Source organism: Rana temporaria, chromosome 2 (genome assembly GCF_905171775.1).
Source record: "Rana temporaria chromosome 2, aRanTem1.1, whole genome shotgun sequence".
Classification (NCBI taxonomy): Eukaryota; Metazoa; Chordata; class Amphibia; order Anura; family Ranidae; genus Rana; species Rana temporaria.
The window spans coordinates 402,055,335-402,073,650 of NC_053490.1; the positions used below are offsets into that span (position 1 = coordinate 402,055,335).

The 18,316-nt window shown below is 42.4% G+C and overlaps 1 protein-coding gene across 1 annotated transcript in view; it reads left to right on the forward strand.

The window, feature by feature from the left end:
* Positions 1–18,316, forward strand: part of RPGR (retinitis pigmentosa GTPase regulator) — a 150,549-nt gene that overhangs the window by 94,914 nt on the left and 37,319 nt on the right. Inside the window, exons 10-12 of the mRNA XM_040338120.1 lie at positions 5,948–6,118; positions 12,564–12,738; positions 16,290–16,390. Of these exons, the coding sequence (XP_040194054.1) occupies positions 5,948–6,118; positions 12,564–12,738; positions 16,290–16,390 (447 nt within the window). The remainder of the gene's footprint in view (positions 1–5,947; positions 6,119–12,563; positions 12,739–16,289; positions 16,391–18,316) is intronic.

The window sequence follows — 18,316 nt, forward strand, 5'->3', positions numbered from 1 at the left end:
ATATGGATCGAATTTTGAACAATGTGATAGATTTTTTCCATAAGGTTTATATTGTTAATTCTCGTTTTCAATTGATCTAATGGAACTGTGGGGGATTTCCAGTGAAAAGCAAACGGCCAGTGGATCGCAACACAGATTGTGTGGATTAGTCTCATGTGCTGTATGGGGAGGCCTATAATAGGGGAGAACAGAAGACAGTTCTGAACTGTCAGTTTGACATTGTAGTTTGAAATCTTAGAGGCAAATTTCTCAAGTTGTTTCCATATATATGTGATTCTATCACAGTCCCAGAAAGTGTGTGAGAATGAACCAATGGAGTTGCAGTTTCTGAAGCATAGTTGTGAAACGGTAGGAAATATTACATGTAGTTTAACTGGGGTATAGTACCATCTGGTGAATAGTTTCAGTGCAGTTTCCTTAATAGCAATTGATCTAGTGCATTTATGAAGGTTGTTGATATATTCTTCCCAGTCATCTGGGGAATAAGAGAAGGATTTCTCCTGTTCCCATTTAACATTATTCTAAACACCGACAGACATGGTGAAAAAAAAGATTCTTTGTCAACTGCGAGTCCAAATGATTTATTTTGGTAGAGGATAGACTTTTCTTTAACTATGCCTCCCATGTAGCTAAAATTTGAAGCTGGGTACACACGCATTGGAATTAAGGTGGTTCAGCAGGGTCTGGTCGGATTTCGTTCTGTGTGTAGCCCTCTCGGCAAAAGCCAATTGTTAGACCAGCTTCTATCGTACTGTCCTGCTGGAAGACAAGCATTAGATCAGTCGCTGCAGTGCTGACCAGTATATACTGACAAGAGGGAGACTACCCACTATCAGAAAGTAATAGCACAGTGGGGGAGATCCCTGCATCCAAATTATTTTTGTGTAGATGCAGGAATCTGTGAGTTTGTTTTTTTGTTCATCTAACTGGTTGAATGAAAAAAATTCAGTGTGTACAGAGCCTAAAGTGATTGGAGAGGACATGGCATGTGGATTAGTGCAAGGCCAGCTTATATATGTTAACCACATAGACTGGATGGGGTTAAGTGCTGTGTTTTTTTTTTTTTCTTTTCAAGGCTGTAAACCCTTACTTATACCCAGTGAAATAACTAGCCTCAGGTGATGCAGAGATGAAGCGAAACAAATCCTTCTACATAAGTTGTAACTGTCTATCTGCAGTCCTCTCTTCTCTGCACGCTTCTTCAGAGCTCAGTGAGGAGAGCTCTGTGAGCTGATTGGAGGAAAGAGACCGCACACAGGAACAGAGCTGAGGTTGTCAATCAGCTGGAGCTCTCTCCCCTGTCACCATTTTTCTCTTGGTGTCTGAAAAACGTTTTAGAAGTGGTTCATGCAAATAGCAGAGGAACGAAGCAGCAGACAAAAATGACAATTGGGGGGGGGGGGGTTTATTTACAAAAGGAAAATCCACTTTGCACTACAAGTGCAAACTACAAGTGTGTGCAGTAGCTGTAAATCTGAGGGGTAGATCTGAAATGAGGGGAAGCTCTGCTGATTTTATTATCCAACCATGTGCAAGCTAAAATGCTGTTTTTTATTTTCATTGCATGTCCCCCTCGGATCTACAGCGACTGCACTTCCAAGTGCACTTTGCACTTGTAGTGCAAAGTGGATTTGCCTTTAGTAAATAACCCCCATGGTGTTCTTAACCACTTACGACCCGGACCATTATGCAGGTTAAGGACTTTGCCCCTTTTTTGCGATTCGGCTCTGCGTCGCTTTAACTGACAATTGCGCTGTCATGCGACGTGGCTCCCAAACAAAATTGGCATCCTTTTTTTCCCACAAATAGAGCTTTCTTTTGGTGTTATTTAATAACCTCTGCGGTTTTTATTTTTTGCGCTATAAACAAAAATAGAGCGACGATTTTGAAAAAAATGCAATATTTTTTACTTTTTGCTATAATAATTATCCCCAAAAATATATAAAAAAATGTTTTCCCTCAGTTTAGGCCGATACGTATTCTTCTACATATTTTTGGTAAAAAAATCGCAATAAGCGTTTATCGATTGGTTTGCGCAAAATTTATAGCGTTTACAAAATAGAGGATAGTTTTATTGCATTTTTATTAATACATTTTTTTTTTTTTTTTTTTACTACTAATGGCGGTGATCAGTGTTTTTTTCAGTGACCTTTAGACATTATGACGGACACATCGGACAATTTTGACACATTATTGGGACCATTGTCAGTTTCACAGCAAAAAGTGCTATAAAAATGCATTGTTTACTTTGAAAATGACAATTGCAGTTTAGGAGTTAACCACTAGGGGGCACGGTAGGGGTTAAGTGTGACCTCCATATGTGTTTCTAAGGCTGGGTTCACACTACGATTTTCCCGTCCGTCAGCCGCATACGATTTATATGAAAAAACGTATGCGGCTGAAACGGACGTAAACGTATGGAACCGCGCATATGTGCGTTTTCCATTGACTTTAATGTTAAAAAAAAAAACGTATGCGTGGTTGAACACGGTTTTGCGTACTGTTAAAAAACGTTTTGCCAGCAAATCGTACGCACCCGGATGCATCTGAGTGCATACGATTTGCAATGCATTGTCTATGTATGCCTTTTCCCGTACGGGCCCATACGTTTTCAATACTGAAATCGTATGCGGCTGACGGACGGGAAAATCGTAGTGTGAACCCAGCCTTACAGTAGGGGGCGGGGCTGGACGTGTGACATCATTGATCGTCTTTCCCTGAAACAGGGAACAGATGATGAGTGTCACTGCCACATTGAAGAACAGGGAAGGTGTGTTTACACACACCTCTTCCCGTTCTTCAGCTCCGGTGACCGATCGCAGGACACCGGCGGCGATCGGGTCCTGCGAGAGCGGTCATGGAGCTTGGGACCGGGTCGCAAGCGCGCCGGCGCGCTCGCGACCCCACGGCTGGGCTTAAAGAGACACGTACTGGTACGTGATTGTGCCCAGCCGTGCCATTCTGCCGGCGTATATCGGCGTGAAGGGGTCCTTAAGTGGTTAAATGAGACAAGTGCACACTATAGCGGGATATGCTTTGTTCATATTTCATGTCTGTGGTTTACAACCACTTTAAGATTGGCAGTTGAGGAATGTGAATTGTTGCACATGACATCCAATTTTGGCACATCGCATGTCAAAGAAACTATTATGTTGCAGCTATAGTTATGCTTATTTTGCACATGTAGAAGGGTCATAAACTAATTTTCTGTACCATTGTGAAACTTGTGATCTTTCCCACACTGGTCACATTTTTCCTTGTCTTTCATCTGTACTATATGGACTATTTGAAAACAATTTTTTTTTAAATGGATTAAAAAGGTATACAAAACAGAAAAAAGGTAAAAATTCACAATATCTCCCAATCAAGTCCAGAATTTTACAAAGCTTCCCCGACCAGGATAAACTAAGCAGGTGGTTGATCCAACTCCGCTTTCAAAGAATACAGCAGGGAACATAACAATCAGAACATCACATGGCAATTGCAGTATTTCTCAGGAGAAATAAGTAATGAACTATTATTTGATGTGTTCAAAAAACAGGTTTATATGCTCCAAACATTTGGTTCACCAACCATAGTTTAATTGGCCCTTGTAACTATGCAGCACTCCGACAATAAGTCAAAAGGATCTCATGGATTTATGCCTTTCATATTTTGTGTCTACAGATCTATGATATCTTTTGGAAAACTGTAATTAAAAAAAGAAGGCCAAGTTGTAGATAAATGTACATTCACACAAAAGTAGTGGTTTAAAAGGTTAGTCCACAAAAAAAAAATTATATTAGTGGGATCTCAGAACTTGAGTTCCTAGGTCTGTACAAATTTCCTGGCTATTATGAAGGGTTCTCATTTTCATGCCTGGATTTTTTTTTTTTTTTATAGTATAGAGCAGTGGTTCTCAACTCCAATCCTCAAGGTGCCCCAACAGGTTATGTTTTCAGGCTTTCCATTATTTTGCACAGGTGATTTGATCACTTTTACTGCCTTGGTAATTACCACAGCTGTTTCATCTGAGGGAAATCCTTAAAACATGAACTGTTGGGGCGCATTCAGGACTGGAGTTGAGAAACACTGGTATAGAGAATGTAAGCAGAAGTGTTGAAACATGCAAATTCAGCAGAAATGGGCAAAGCTCACAGATGGACAGAAGTAGAGCAAAGAATTACCGTATTTATCGGCGTATACCGCGCACTATTTTGCCCTGAAAATCAGGGCAAAATCATGGGTGCGCGATATACGCCGATACCCGCTTTCCCGCGCCGAGTTTGAATACTGCGCCGACATATACCGAGCGCAGTACACTCGTGTATAGTCGGGCAGTCTCGGCTACACTCGCGCTCACGTCCTGTACGTCCAGGACGTCAGCACGAGCATTGCCGTCTATACGCGAGTGTACTGCGCTCGGTATATGCCAGCGCAGTATTCAAACTCGGCGCGGGAAACGAGCAAGGAGGACGCCGCAGAAGGACGTCGGACCCGACGAAGAGGACACCCGAAGCCGCAGACGGACGCCGGACCCGACGAGGCCGCCGATGGACGCCGTGCAAGACACCAAACTGTAAGTACAAAAATCTTTTTTTCACAGGAATTTCTGGGCAAATTTAGGGGTGCGTCGGGAATAAAAATATTGAGTCCGGCACGTCACGCCTGTAACTAAATATCCGTTTTTGGAAGACTAACCTTTTAAGGTTACGCTAAAGTGGTCAAGACGGTTGCATGATAAGGCTTTTGGTGCAGTATTGTACCTGCTTGGGAAGTAAATGCGTTCCCATTGGCCAGTGGCACAGTCTTGATTTTCTTTTTAACTTTGCTGATAAAGCGAAAATGAATAGAGTTAAAGTGGTTGTAAAGGCAGAAGGTTTTCTTTTATCTTAATGCATTCAAATTAAAAACCTGTGTGCAGAAGCCCCCCTAATATTTACACAGCAGTAGCGCCATTGGCTCCCGCTGTTGTCAATCAAAGTCAGTTAGCCAATGAGGAGAGAAGTGGGGTGGGACCGGACCATGGCTCTGTGTCTGAATGGACACACAGAGCTGTGGCTTGGCTCGGGTGCCCCCATAGTACGCTGCTTGCTGTGAGGGCAGTCAACAGGAGGGAGGGACCAGGAGCACCGAAGAGGGACCTGAGAAGAGGAGAATCCAGGCTGCTCTGTCCAAATCCATTACGCAGGGCAGGTAAGTAAAACATGTTTGTTTTATAGTTAAAGAAAAAAAATGAGGGCATGCATGTAGGTGGAAGGGGTTGTTGTCTGAAAACCTGTTTGTTCACTGCCAGACAGTAAGATGTATTTTTATTTGGCGGTCTATAAAGATATAAACACCAATGAAAAATTGTGCATACTTCTACAGCCTTATTGCAAAGATTTGATGAACTAAAGTTCTTTTTTTGCCCACCTATTGTTCAAAGGGACACATGGATAAAGGGAGTTTAACCAGAAGGCTACAGAAGTATACATTTATTTTATTAAAGTACCAAAATAAAATTAAGTTAATGGATGTGTTTAAAATGATTTGAACATGGTAGCCCATGGGAGAGGTAAAGAAAATAGACGTGTAATGTGTTTTAGTAATTTTTTGTAAACGTTAAATGAATTAATGAAGAAAAATTTGCTTTCTTGCTGGGCAATGCTGTTTTCATTCCCACATAGAACATTAGCTACATGGAGTTTGCACGTTCTTCATTTGTTTGTGCGGGCATCCTTCTAGTGTTTTGATTTCTTTCCAAGCAACCTACTAGTATTTTTTAATTGGGTATCACATAAATCGGTCCTAATGTTTTTATGATTGTTATAGAGACATTAGACTGTAAACTTCTTTAGGGCATAGTCTGATGTGAATGGTTTAGTGTTCTCCATAAAGCATTAAGGATCAGGTCTACACTCTATAAATGAGCAGAATGTATAAATTACCATTATTGTTTTAAACCCTATTGTGTTTTCCTTTGCAGGTGGCATGTGGTGGTTGTCATATGCTTGTCTTTGCTATACCCAGGCCTAAAGAATCTGAAATTGTCATTGTTGATGATCTAAAAGAAAATTATTTAATGGTAAATGGAGATACTAACAGATCTACAACATTGCAGAGATCTCCCTCTGCACGTGTTAGACGAAGAGAAAAGGTATGTTATCATTCAAGTGATTTTATATTTCTTACATACACTATATAGCCACCATTTTATGGATACCTGACCTTCACTTCTTCAGTATTAGGCCGCGTACATACGGTCGGACAAAACCGATGAGAATGGACCGAGGTTCAGTTTCATCGGTCCAAACCGACCGTGTGTATAGCCCATCAGTCTGTTGTCCTTCGGTCCAAAATTTTAAAACGTGCTTCAAAATCGAACCAATGGCCCGCTGCCCGATCGGTCCAAACCGATGGTTAGTACAGAAAAGCATTAGTTCAAAACCTGTGCATTCTCAGAATCAAGTCGACGCATGCTTGGAAGCATTGAACTTCGTTTTATTCAGCACGTCGTGTGTTTGACGTCACCGCGTTCTGACCCGATCGGTTTTTGGAACGATGGTGTGTACGCACTTCAGACCATCAGGCCACTTCAGCGGTGAACCGATGGAAATGGCCCGTCGGACCATTCTCATCGGTTTGGAACGACTGTGTGTACGCGGCCTTACACTATATGGTACTGTTTGTGGACACCTGTGATGGAGGTGTGGGTGGAACATGGCGCACACAGAGATCAGGAGGGGTTTAAGACCATTGGCTGAAGGGGTTCTATATTAGGATGTTCAGCAAGCAATTGCATTTCAAATGGATAAGTCTACAGGACAGCAATTACAGGCACAGCATGGGACAGGTAGCAAGGTGATAGGGGTGTAATATGGCACAGCTAAAAATAAGTCCAGAATCACAATGAATAGGGATCTGTAGTACAGCAAAGGTTAATCCACCTGGGTCAAAAGGCAAGGAAATAAGTCCAGGGGGCACATGACAGCAATCTGAGGTGCAGCAAGGGTTAATCCAGTGAGGTAGCAATATGGTATAACAAGGGGCGCATAACAACATTTAGGGCACAGTAGGGGGAAAGAGTAACCAGGTATAGCAAGGATTAAGTCCAGAGTCACAGGGTTGCAATCCCAGTTTAGCAATCCAGGGAACAGCAAAGGGGCAAACAGAAGAAACAGAGGCAGCTGAATGGAACATTAAACAGCAAGTCCAAGGTCAATGAGATGCAAGAAACACACTAAAGGCATCTGCCACAACCGCACTTGATGGAAATCCAGACAGAATGATCTGTATATTGTAGTCTTGCATGGTCCTTCTGGAGGTAGATTGCTGGGTCTTGGAAGAGGTGGAGGTTTAGGGGTACTTTGCCGCAGTGTCTGCTACACTAGGTATCAGGCAGCACACTATACGGGGGGGGGGGGGGGTATAGCTTTGCGTCCACAGAGGTACATACAGCAAAAGGTCCACAGAGAAGGAGAAAGGAGCGTTTTAAGCCTCGTACACACGATAGGTTAACCAGAGGACAACGGTCTGAATGACCGTTGTCATAGGTTAACCGATGAAGCTGACTGATGGTCCGTCACGCCTACACACCATAGGTTAAATTACCGATCGTGTCAGAACGCGGTGACGTAAAACGCGACGACGTGCTGAAAAAAAAGAAGTTCAATGCTTCCAAGCATGCGTCGACTTGATTCTGAGCATGCGTGGATTTTTAACCGATGGTTGTGCGTACTAACGATCGGTTTTGACCTATCGGTTAGCAATCCATCGGTTAAATTTTAAAGCAAGTTGGCTTTTTTTTAACCGGAGTTTAAATAACCTATGGGGCCCACACACGATCGGTTTTGACCGATGAAAACGGTCCATCAGACCATTGTCCTCTGGTTAACCTATCATGTGTACGAGGCCTTCGTGTTCAGATAGCAACTTGCAGCTATAAAGAACTAAAGGTTCCAGTCACAGCATACACAGGTGCTGAACTATATACCCCCGCAGTTCTAATCTCCTGCTCGCTAGTAACTTGTACCTTGAGTTTAGTAGAGACCTTATCCAAAATTGCCAGGGCTGGTACAGAATATTGATATAGGATACAAAATAATCCTGTTTGCTGCTGAGAGGAACCTCATCCGGGAACCTCATCTGTAGTCACCCCCCATGTGAGCACAGGAATTAATTGAATTACGCAGATCGGCTGACTAAATTACAGACTGCCCTTGAATTTGTTTTTATGTCACAAATGTTTTTACAAGTTGTCAATTTCACACAAATCTAGTATTTTAAATCTACATCACAGCACTCCTCTAAATTATTGGGTTTGGGTATTTCTAGTGAAGGATACTGCTAAGGCTACAGCATACAAGACTTTTCAGACAACTGAGGTCTTCCAACCGTACAAATTGGGGAATGACCATTTCTGTACCAGCACAACTGTGCCCAAATCAAGGTCCGTGTGGTGTGAAAGAATTTGAGCCTGCACAGAACTCTGACTTCCACCTTACTTGTATACCTTTGGGATGCATTGGAATGTCAATTATGAGGCAACCCTTGTCAACCCTGACTTCACAAATGCTGTTTGGGCTAAATGGGCTAAAATTTCCACAGACAGACCCCAAAACCTTGTAAAAATGACTCCCAGAGAAATGGATATTCTTGCAGGGTAGGGGATGGGGAGAACGCCACAGTAATGCCCCCTATTTGGAATGCGATGTCCAACAAGCTCATAACCTTTTCCGTGGATGCCAATGAAAGCACACCTCTTGGAACTTAACATTGCCCACTGGATTGTACAGTAGATTGCCTGACTTTAAAATTTCACATTGTGGAAAACATAAATTAATTTAGACGCATGCTTGGAGTGTTCAGTTAAATATATCTGTTTTGAATGGGTTTTGCAATAAACTAAAGCTACAGGGAATTTTCTCATATTTCAGCTTGTGAGTTGTGGTTTAATGACTTTTAGATTATACTAAAGCTTGTGAAATGCAATCTCTTCCTCTAGGTGAATTGACTTTTGAATATTTTTATAACCCATTAGAACACCTGCTAATTACTCTCACTTGCACAAGGTGAAAGAAGAAAAAGATCTAGAAGTAATTTTTTTGCCTGATATGTCAATGATTTGAACATCCCTTATGATAACCTGTAGGAGTGATAAATGGTCAGAGTTATTCCATTTGTCATTACTTTCAGAAAAGCAGTGGCAAGCAAAGCAAGGTTGTCTTCAGCATAATAATGTAGACAACTGTTGTTCATCACAATGTTGTCATGTTATAGCTAAACTCCAGATATAAAGGACACATGTAGCTCTGAATTCATGAATATATCATTAAAATAGGATTTTTATAACAGCTTATCTGTAAAAATCATTTTCTTGAAGGTACATCACGGGACACTGAGCACCAGTAATTACTACATGGGTTATGGACCACCTCCAGGTGATGGACACTAGCATAATCAAGACCGGAAGTCCCCCTCTATATAACCCCTTTTTTGGAGGGAATTCTGCACTAGCGATGACCTTATAACTTTTTAAAATATACAACACCAATTCCAAAAAAGGTGGGATGCTGTGTAACATCTACATGACAACAGTATGCAGTGATTTGCAGATCTCATAAATCTATTTGTTTTATTGACAATGGAGAATAGAAAACGCTAAAATATTTAAACTGAGAAAATATAAAATTTTAAGACATAATAAGGTAATTTTGAAATTGAAGGCAGCAACACATCTCAAAAAAGTTGAAACTAAAATCTGGCAAAGTAAGTGTACTAACAGGTAAGAGTTGAAAGAACATTTTGCAATGAATTTGATTTATTGACAATATGTCAGTAACATGATTGGGTATAAAAAGAGCATCTTAGAAAGTCAGTGTCTCGGAAGACATTGGCAGAGGTTCATCAAGCTGTGAAAAGCTGCATCTAAAAATGTTTGAACCATTTCAGAATAATGTTCCTCAATGTAAAAAGACTTTAAATATATTATCATCTACAATACATAATATCATCAAAAGATTTAGAGAATCTGGAGAAATCTCTAAGCACAAGGTCGAAACGCAGTATTGGGTTCCTGTGATCTTTGGGCCCTCAGACAGCACTGCATTAAAAACAGGCATGATTCTGTGATGGACATCACTGCATGGGCTCAGGAATACTTAAAGCGGATGTGCCACGGGAAAAATATATTAGAAGCCAGCAGCTACAAATACTGCAGCTGCTGACTTTTAATATAAGGACACTTACCTGTCCTGGAGTCCAGCGGTGATCGCAGCAGATGACGAGCCGATCGCTCGTCACCCTGCTGCTCCCCCCTCCATCCTCGGTGAGGGAACCAGGAAGTGAAGCGCTCCGGCTTCACTGCCCGGTTCCCTACGGCGCATGCGCGAGTCGCGCTGCGCCCGCCGATTGGCTCCCGCTGTGTGCTCGGAGCCGAGTGTTCCCAGCATACAACGGGGGGACGGACGGGAAGGAAGGAAAAAACCCGTCCTTTGCCCGTATCGTAGGGCCGGAAGTGGGTGCAGATACCTGTCTGTAGACAGGTATCTGCACCCCCCTCCCCCCTGAAAGGTGTCAAATGTGACACCGGAGGGGGGGAGGGTTCCGATCAGCGGGACTCCACTTTAGAGTGGAGATCCGCTTTAAAAAAATCACACAGTTCATCCTGTCATCCAAAAATGTAAGGTAAAGCTCTATCATGTTAAGAAGAAGCCCTGCCATCTTCTCTGGGCCAAAGCTCATTGAAAATGGTCTGTTGCAAAGTGTCACATTTTGATTTGTATGACTGCAGGACAGTTTTCCGTTTTGCAACAGACAATTTTAAATGAGCTTTGGATCAGAGAAGACTGTGACGTTTCTGGATCATATTTTACGTTTTTGCAATTTTGGAAACGCTGTGGAACATTATTTCTGAAATTTGTTCAACAATTTTTAGACGCAGCTTTTCACGGATTGGTGAAACTCCTTCATTCTGACACTCTTAAGCTCCTTTTTTTGTACCCAATCATGTTATTGACCTGTTGCTTGCCAATTAACCTAATTTGTTGCAAAATGATCTTCCAGCTCTTCCTTTGTACCACTTACTTTGTCTGCTTTTTGTTGTCCCGTCCCAATTTTTCTTTTTTTGAGCCCTGGTTCACACTGGGCTGCGGGAGTGAAGCCGTGCGAGTTCAGCTGAACTCACACGATTTCACTCCCGCTGGCAGTCCCGATTTCGGCCGCGATTTAAGAGACATCTGTGCAGGTTTTTGCACAGATGTCTATGTAAATCGCGGCCCTAAATCGCAAAAAGTAGTACAGGAACTACTTTTTGAAATCGGTGCAGCGCAAATGCCGCCGATTTGAGATGCGATTTCACAAGTGAAATCGCATCTCAAATCAAAGCAAATCGCACCCAGTGTGAACCTGGGCTGAAACCTATTGCTGCCATCAATTTCAGAATTATTATTTTTTTTTTCTTACAATTGTACATTTTCTTCATTTTTAAACATTTGATATTTTTTTATATTTTCTATTGTGTATAAAATATGGGTTTATAAAATTTGCAAATCATTGCATTCTGCTTTTATATAGACTTTACAAAGCATCCCAACGTTTGTGGAATTGAGGTTGTAAATCCAGTTAAGCCAGGAGTGTCCAAACTTTTTTCAAAGAGGGCCAGATTTGATTAAGTGAACATGCGTGAAGGGCCGACTATTTTGCCTGACATTCTTTGAACCATTAAAATTCTGCCTGAGTGTGTTCGTCTGAGCACTAATACACGGCCCAACAAGAATTCTCTTGCCTTTGTGGCTGTGTGTGGTGAAGAGATGAGCTTGGGCGTGTTATTTGGATCTACTGTATATATTTTATTTGTGGCCCCAACGAATCCCAGAGCGCTGCTTAGGACTAAGGATGAGCTTGGGCGTGTTATTTGGATATACCGTATTTATCGGTGTATAACACTCACAGCCTCACCATTGCCATGTATGCAGCCTCACCATTGACATGAATGCAGCCTTACAATTGCCATGAATGCAGCCTTACCATTGCAACCAATGCAGCCTCACATGTGCCATAAATGCAGCCTCACATGTGCCATAAATGCAGCCTTACCATTGCCATCAGTGCAGCCTGAACGATGCCCATCTGCAGCCTCGGAGGGCAGAGGGAGGGGGCGGGTCGAGTGCCAACAGATTACAAACAGGAGAATGCCTTGTTTATCCTGTGGCCTCTTTAATAGACAGAACAGTCGTCCAATGGCATCCCAGCAGACGGGACTTACAATACAGATGCTGCTGAGTAAACAGGAGATTCTCTTCATGTAATCAGACAGCGCTCGTCCTGCCCCCTCCCTGTCCCCTCCAAGGCTGCGCCAATAAATACAGTATATATCTTTTGTGGCCCTGGGGGCCATAAACAATATATACATCCAAATCCCCAGGGGGGCCATATTAAATCAACAGGGGGGCCGCATTTGGCCCCCGGGCCTGACTTTGGACATGCCTGAGTTAAGCAATAATCTGATAGAGCTACTTATTATGTTGCACATCTTTGTGCTCCTAAACCTTTATGTCTCTACCTATAACAATGTAAATGTATGCTTTTTCTTTTTATTTAAGAAACAAACACCCGATCAGATCCGTGATCTGACTCGTACATTACCACCGTTAAAAGGCAATTTACTGGAATCTTTCTTGCCTGTTTCGAGCAAAACTGTTCCACCAGGTCTTTTTAAAGTAAGACAAGCCAGTACTGAATCAAGTGCCAACAACTCATCAGCAGTGTCAAAGTCTGGTAAGCCTTTTGTATAATCTTCAGTTTAAATAGCTTCTATTGTTCCTTCCAAAACTCTTGTTTAGAACCCTTTAACACTGGGGCAGTTTTCAGGAGTTTTAGCGCTAGAAATAGCGCCTATAAAGCGCCTGAAATCTGCTTTCCCTGCCACCCCAGTGTGAAAGCCTGAGTGCTTTCACACTGGGGCGGTGCGCTTGCAGGACGTTAGAAAAAGTCCTGTAAGCAGCAACCTTGGGGCGGTTTAAGAGCAGTGTATACACTCAGGGGTTTGTTAGAGAACTTTAGTGAACAAGACATGGCCATCCACCTAAACTGACAAGGAGAGCATTAATCAGATAAGCAGCCAAGAGGACCCGCAGAGATCCCCACAGCTCAGGTGGGAGAATTTGTCCACAGGACATCTATTAGTCGTGCACTCCACAAATCTGGCCTTTATGTAAGAGTGGCAAGAAGAAAGCCATTGTTGTAAGAAAACCATAAAAAGTCCCATTTTCAGTTTGCGAGAAGCCATGTGGGGGACACAGCAAACGTGGAAGAAAGTGCTCTGGTCAGATGAGACCAAAATTTAACTTTTTGGCCTAAAAGCAAATTGCTATGTGTGGCAGAAAACTAACACATAATATCACCCTGAACACACCATCCACACCGTGAAACGTGGTGGCAGCATCATGTTGTGCAGAAGCTTTTCTTCAGCAGGCACCGGAAAGTTGGTCAGAGTTGATAGGAAGATGGATGGAGCCAAATACAGGAAAATTTTAGAAGAAAACCTGTTAGTCTGCAAAAGACTTGAGAATAAGGCAGAGGTTCAGCTTTCAGCAGAACAGCGACCCTAAACATACAGCCAGAGCTACAATGGAATGGTTTAGATCAGGGGTAGGCAACCGTTGAGAGATGGAGATTTACTTGAACAGTACTGATAAAGTCAAAGGAAAAAAAGACCGTAAGCCGACCTCCTTTTTTCTTTTTTTTTATAAAATATTTTTACTCGGAACTAAAATAAGTATTACAAGAGGGTGCAGGGTTTATGGAGTGCGCTATGCAGAGAATGCAGTGATCATGAGTGCGTTGCGCTCAGAATGCTGTGATCATGAGTGCGTTGCGCTCAGAATGCTGTGATCATGAGTGCGTTGCGCTTAAAATGCAGCTATCCATGAGTGCGTTGCGCTTAGAATGCCGCTATCCATGAGTGCGTTGCGCTTAGAATGCAGCTATCCATGAGTGCGTTGCGCTCAGAATGCAGTTACCCATGAGTGCGTTGCGCTCAGAATGCAGTTACCCATGAGTGCGTTGCGCTCAGAATGCAGTTACCCATGAGTGCGTTGCGCTCAGAATGCAGTTACCCATGAGTGCGTTGCGCTCAGAATGCAGTTACCCATGAGTGCGTTGCGCTCAGAATGCAGTTACCCATGAGTGCGTTGCGCTCAGAATGCAGTTACCCATGAGTGCGTTGCGCTCAGAATGCAGTTACCCATGAGTGCGTTGCGCTCAGAATGCAGTTACCCATGAGTGCGTTGCGCTCAGAATGCAGTTACCCATGAGTGCGTTGCGCTCAGAATGCAGTTACCCATGAGTGCGTTGCGCTCAGAATTCAGTTACCCATGAGTGCGTTGCGCTCAGAATGCAGTTACCCATGAGTGCGTTGCGCTCAGAATGCAGTTACCCATGAGTGCGTTGCGCTCAGAATGCAGTTACCCATGAGTGCGTTGCGCTCAGAATGCAGTTACCCATGAGTGCGTTGCGCTCAGAATGCAGTTACCCATGAGTGCGTTGCGCTCAGAATGCAGTTACCCATGAGTGCGTTGCGCTCAGAATGCAGTTACCCATGAGTGCGTTGCGCTCAGAATGCAGTTATCCATGAGTGCGTTGCGCTCAGAATGCAGTTATCCATGAGTGCGTTGCGCTCAGAATGCAGTTATCCATGAGTGCGTTGCGCTCAGAATGCAGGGATCATGAGTGCATTGCACTCATAATCCAGGGTTAAGGAGTGTATTACACTTAGAATGTAGGGTTAAGTAGTGCAATATGCTCAGAATGTAGGGTTAAGGAGTGCGTTATACGCTCAGAATGCAGGGATCAGGATGGCGTTATACACACAGAATGCAGGAGTGCGTTGCGCTCAGAATGGAGGGTTCAGGGAGCGTGGGGGGTAATGTGAAGGGTGGTAGAGGACGGGTGACCCTGCCCTTTCACACCCCCCCCCCCAACACACGCACACACATACTTGTCCTCTGCCCCCCTTCCCTCCTATAGCAGTGTCTTACCTTTTTCCACAGTGGAGACCGGGAAACAGCACAATTATGGAGTATGGGAGCTGGCAGAGTACATTTTCATATTAGCAAGCTGGTAATTGGTTTCTTAGGACCACCCTGTGTCCTAGCATCCAATCAGCAGCGGTTTAACTTAAAAATTAATTTGTCTGGCTCCTCCCTCTGTCCTGAGCTGTGCTTCCTCCCGGTCTCTGCTGTTCACTGATGACAGAGGAGGAGGAGGCTGGGGGCCGGAGGGAGAGAGAGGGACAGGTACATAGAAGCCACGACAGAGCGAAAGAGGTGGGAGGGAGAGAGAGACCTGGATGGGATGGCACGGCTGAGCCGGCTGGGAGGAAAGGCAAGGACCGGCACTTAGAAGGCGGGGTCGGCGGCACAGGAACCTGTTCGCCGTCCACCTGTCACCTGCAGACGGTCAACAGGTAGACCACGATCGACGGGTTGCCGACCCCGATTTAGATCAAAGCATCTTCATGCGTTAGAATGGCCCAGTCAAAGTCCAGACCTAAATCCAAATGAGAATCTGACAGAGCATTCTTCTTTGTAAAGGAGTTCAAAGGCAAAAATGTCACTCTAGATGTGCAATGCTGGTAGAGACACACCCAAAAATACTTGGAGCTGTAATTGCAGCGAAATATGGTTCTACAAAGTATTAACTCAGGGGGGCTGAATACAAATGCAAAAAAATTGAAAACCATTTATCATTTTCCTTCCACTTCACAATTATGTGCCATTTTGTGTTTTTGGTTGTAACCTAACAAAGTGTGGAAAATTTCAAGGGGTATGAATTATTTTTCATAGCACTGATATGTCTAGCATATTAATATGTATGTATTCTCTAGCATCTCCTGAAGAAGCGATTTATCGTGTTGGGGTTATTTTTCTACATCCCACAGACGCAGAACCTTCATTTACTGAGGATCAGTATACATTTCCCACATTCCCACTTTTTTATAGATAGAAATTATTTTAGTTTTTCTTAAATGGTATTAATAGACCTAATATAAATATTGGGTTCTGGTATGATAGAGGTAAAATACATAGGATGAGATCCAAGCCCTGTTTATGACATCTGTGGATTTAGATTTGTTTTAACGTTTTATTTTAGACTTGTGATTCTATTCCTAAGTGTGTAGTGCCAAAAAAAGTCAAATTTTTTATTATGATTTCTACATTATAATTGGGGATATTGTACAATTTATACCAAATGACACCTTTGTGAAGCTATTTCAGGTCCCTTTTAATCAAAAACAAATGTTTTCTCTTGTTTTTTCTTTTTTGCAGAGGGAAATAGTCATAAGGACTTGGTGAAAGGTTTTTCTGCAGATGACTCTGATAATGTGAGCCAGCAAAGTTTTGGGGGTACAACAGATATTTTGAACATGGTACGTAGGCTAAAAATGACTTTGCAATCGGGGTAAAACTAAACTAAATTGCATAGATAAAAGGCTTCTCCTTATGTATATCAATCATCATGTTTTTTGTTTTGTTTTTATTATATCAACTGTCGAGGGTGAGTCAATAATTATTTTCACTTTTTATATAATAATCTTTAGGTAAGCTGAACACATTTCTGTGTGCGCATGTCGAGAGATGGTTCCTTCTGTCAGTTTTCTTTGCTGCTGGTTCACAGGCCACTCCACTCTCTATTTGCACCAAAGATGAACAGCAAACTGTAATCCATTTATAAAAAAAAAATTGTGGTTTGAAGATGTACCAGGAAGGTATGGGGGCAGTGTTTTTACCATGGCAAAGTGTAAACAAATGGACTGAGAAGTTCAAAAACAGTCGGACAAGTGTAGGCACACAGAAGGAGTGGGATGCACATCCACTACTGATGACAACATTGAGCAAGTCTATGCCATGATTCTGACAAACCGACGAGAGACTATCGAAGTGGCAGATTATAAGCAAATTAATCATGGGTCTGCATATATTCATAACAGGGTGTAATTTCTTAAAGCCCGTGCAAGATGGGTCACAAAACTACTCGCCGAAGAGCACAAGTGCAGTTGTCTGGCCATCTGTCAATGCTTACCGAATTGCTATGCTAATGAAGATAACATTTTTTGGGGTTTGTTTTTTTTGTTTTTTTTAAACAATCACTGGAGAGGAAATGTGGATCCATCACTTTGATGTTTAAATTTATTTTATTGTTTTTCCCATAAAAACTTTTACATACTTTGCAGAATCATCAGCGATTCATATCTTCAAAAATACAGCACATTCTCAAATACACATAAATACATTCACAAACACGTACACTAATACATGTATCGGTACATAGAAGGATCAAACCTCCAAACATGCACCTAAAAATCGATCTATCTACACCACAGCACGTGCTTTTTATTCTATGAGGCTTCTAAGAAGCAAAGGGAGTGAAAAATAAGAGGTTCCAAGCAACCCCGCCTCCCCCCTGAGAAAAAAAGGAAATAAGAGAAGGAAAAACCATGTCCGAGCACGCGTACCCGCACGTGGTTACCCGTGGTTACCCCTCTTCATGTGTATACCTTTATCCCATCTCTATACCCGTGTTTATTTATCTCTACACGGATCCATCACTTTGTACCAGAATGCAAACACCAGTATGGAATCGAAGCACCCATAATCATCAGTCAAGAAGAAATTATAAATTCAGCTCTTCACAGGAAAAGTGAAGCTCACAGGTTTTTGGAACTCAAAGGGTCAATAAATGGAACGTTATTTGGAGAAGGGTTCAGCAGTAAACCATGCATATCGCAGTAAAATGCTGTGTGACAAGCTGAAGCCTGCAATTCGAACCAAACACCAAGGCCTATTGTCAAAGGTATTGGAGCAATCCTGTATATGGTCCAGATCAAGTAAACTGTCACAAGACTGAAGTCATGCTTATTAGCACCCCCCATCAATTAGGTAAAGCCAGTCCTTATAGCTTATCTATAGATGGCACTGTACTTGAGCTTCAGTCTAAATTGAAAAATCTAGGGGTGATATGTAATGGTAGTTTAACCACTTCAGCCCCAGACCATTTCACAAAGACAAGAGCACTTTTTGCGATTCGGCACTGTGTGGCTTTAACTGACAATTGAGCGGTCGTGCGATGTGGCTTCCAAACAAAATTTAATTTTTTTTTTCCACAAATAGAGCAATTTTTTTGGTGGTATTTGATCACCTCTGTGTTTTTTTTGGGTTTTTTTTGCGCTATAAACCAAAATAGAGCGTCCGTTTTGAAAAAAATATATATATATTTTGTACTTTTTGCTATAATAAATGTCCCCAATTTATTAAAAAAAAAAACTATTTTTTTCCCACAGTTTAGGCCGATACAT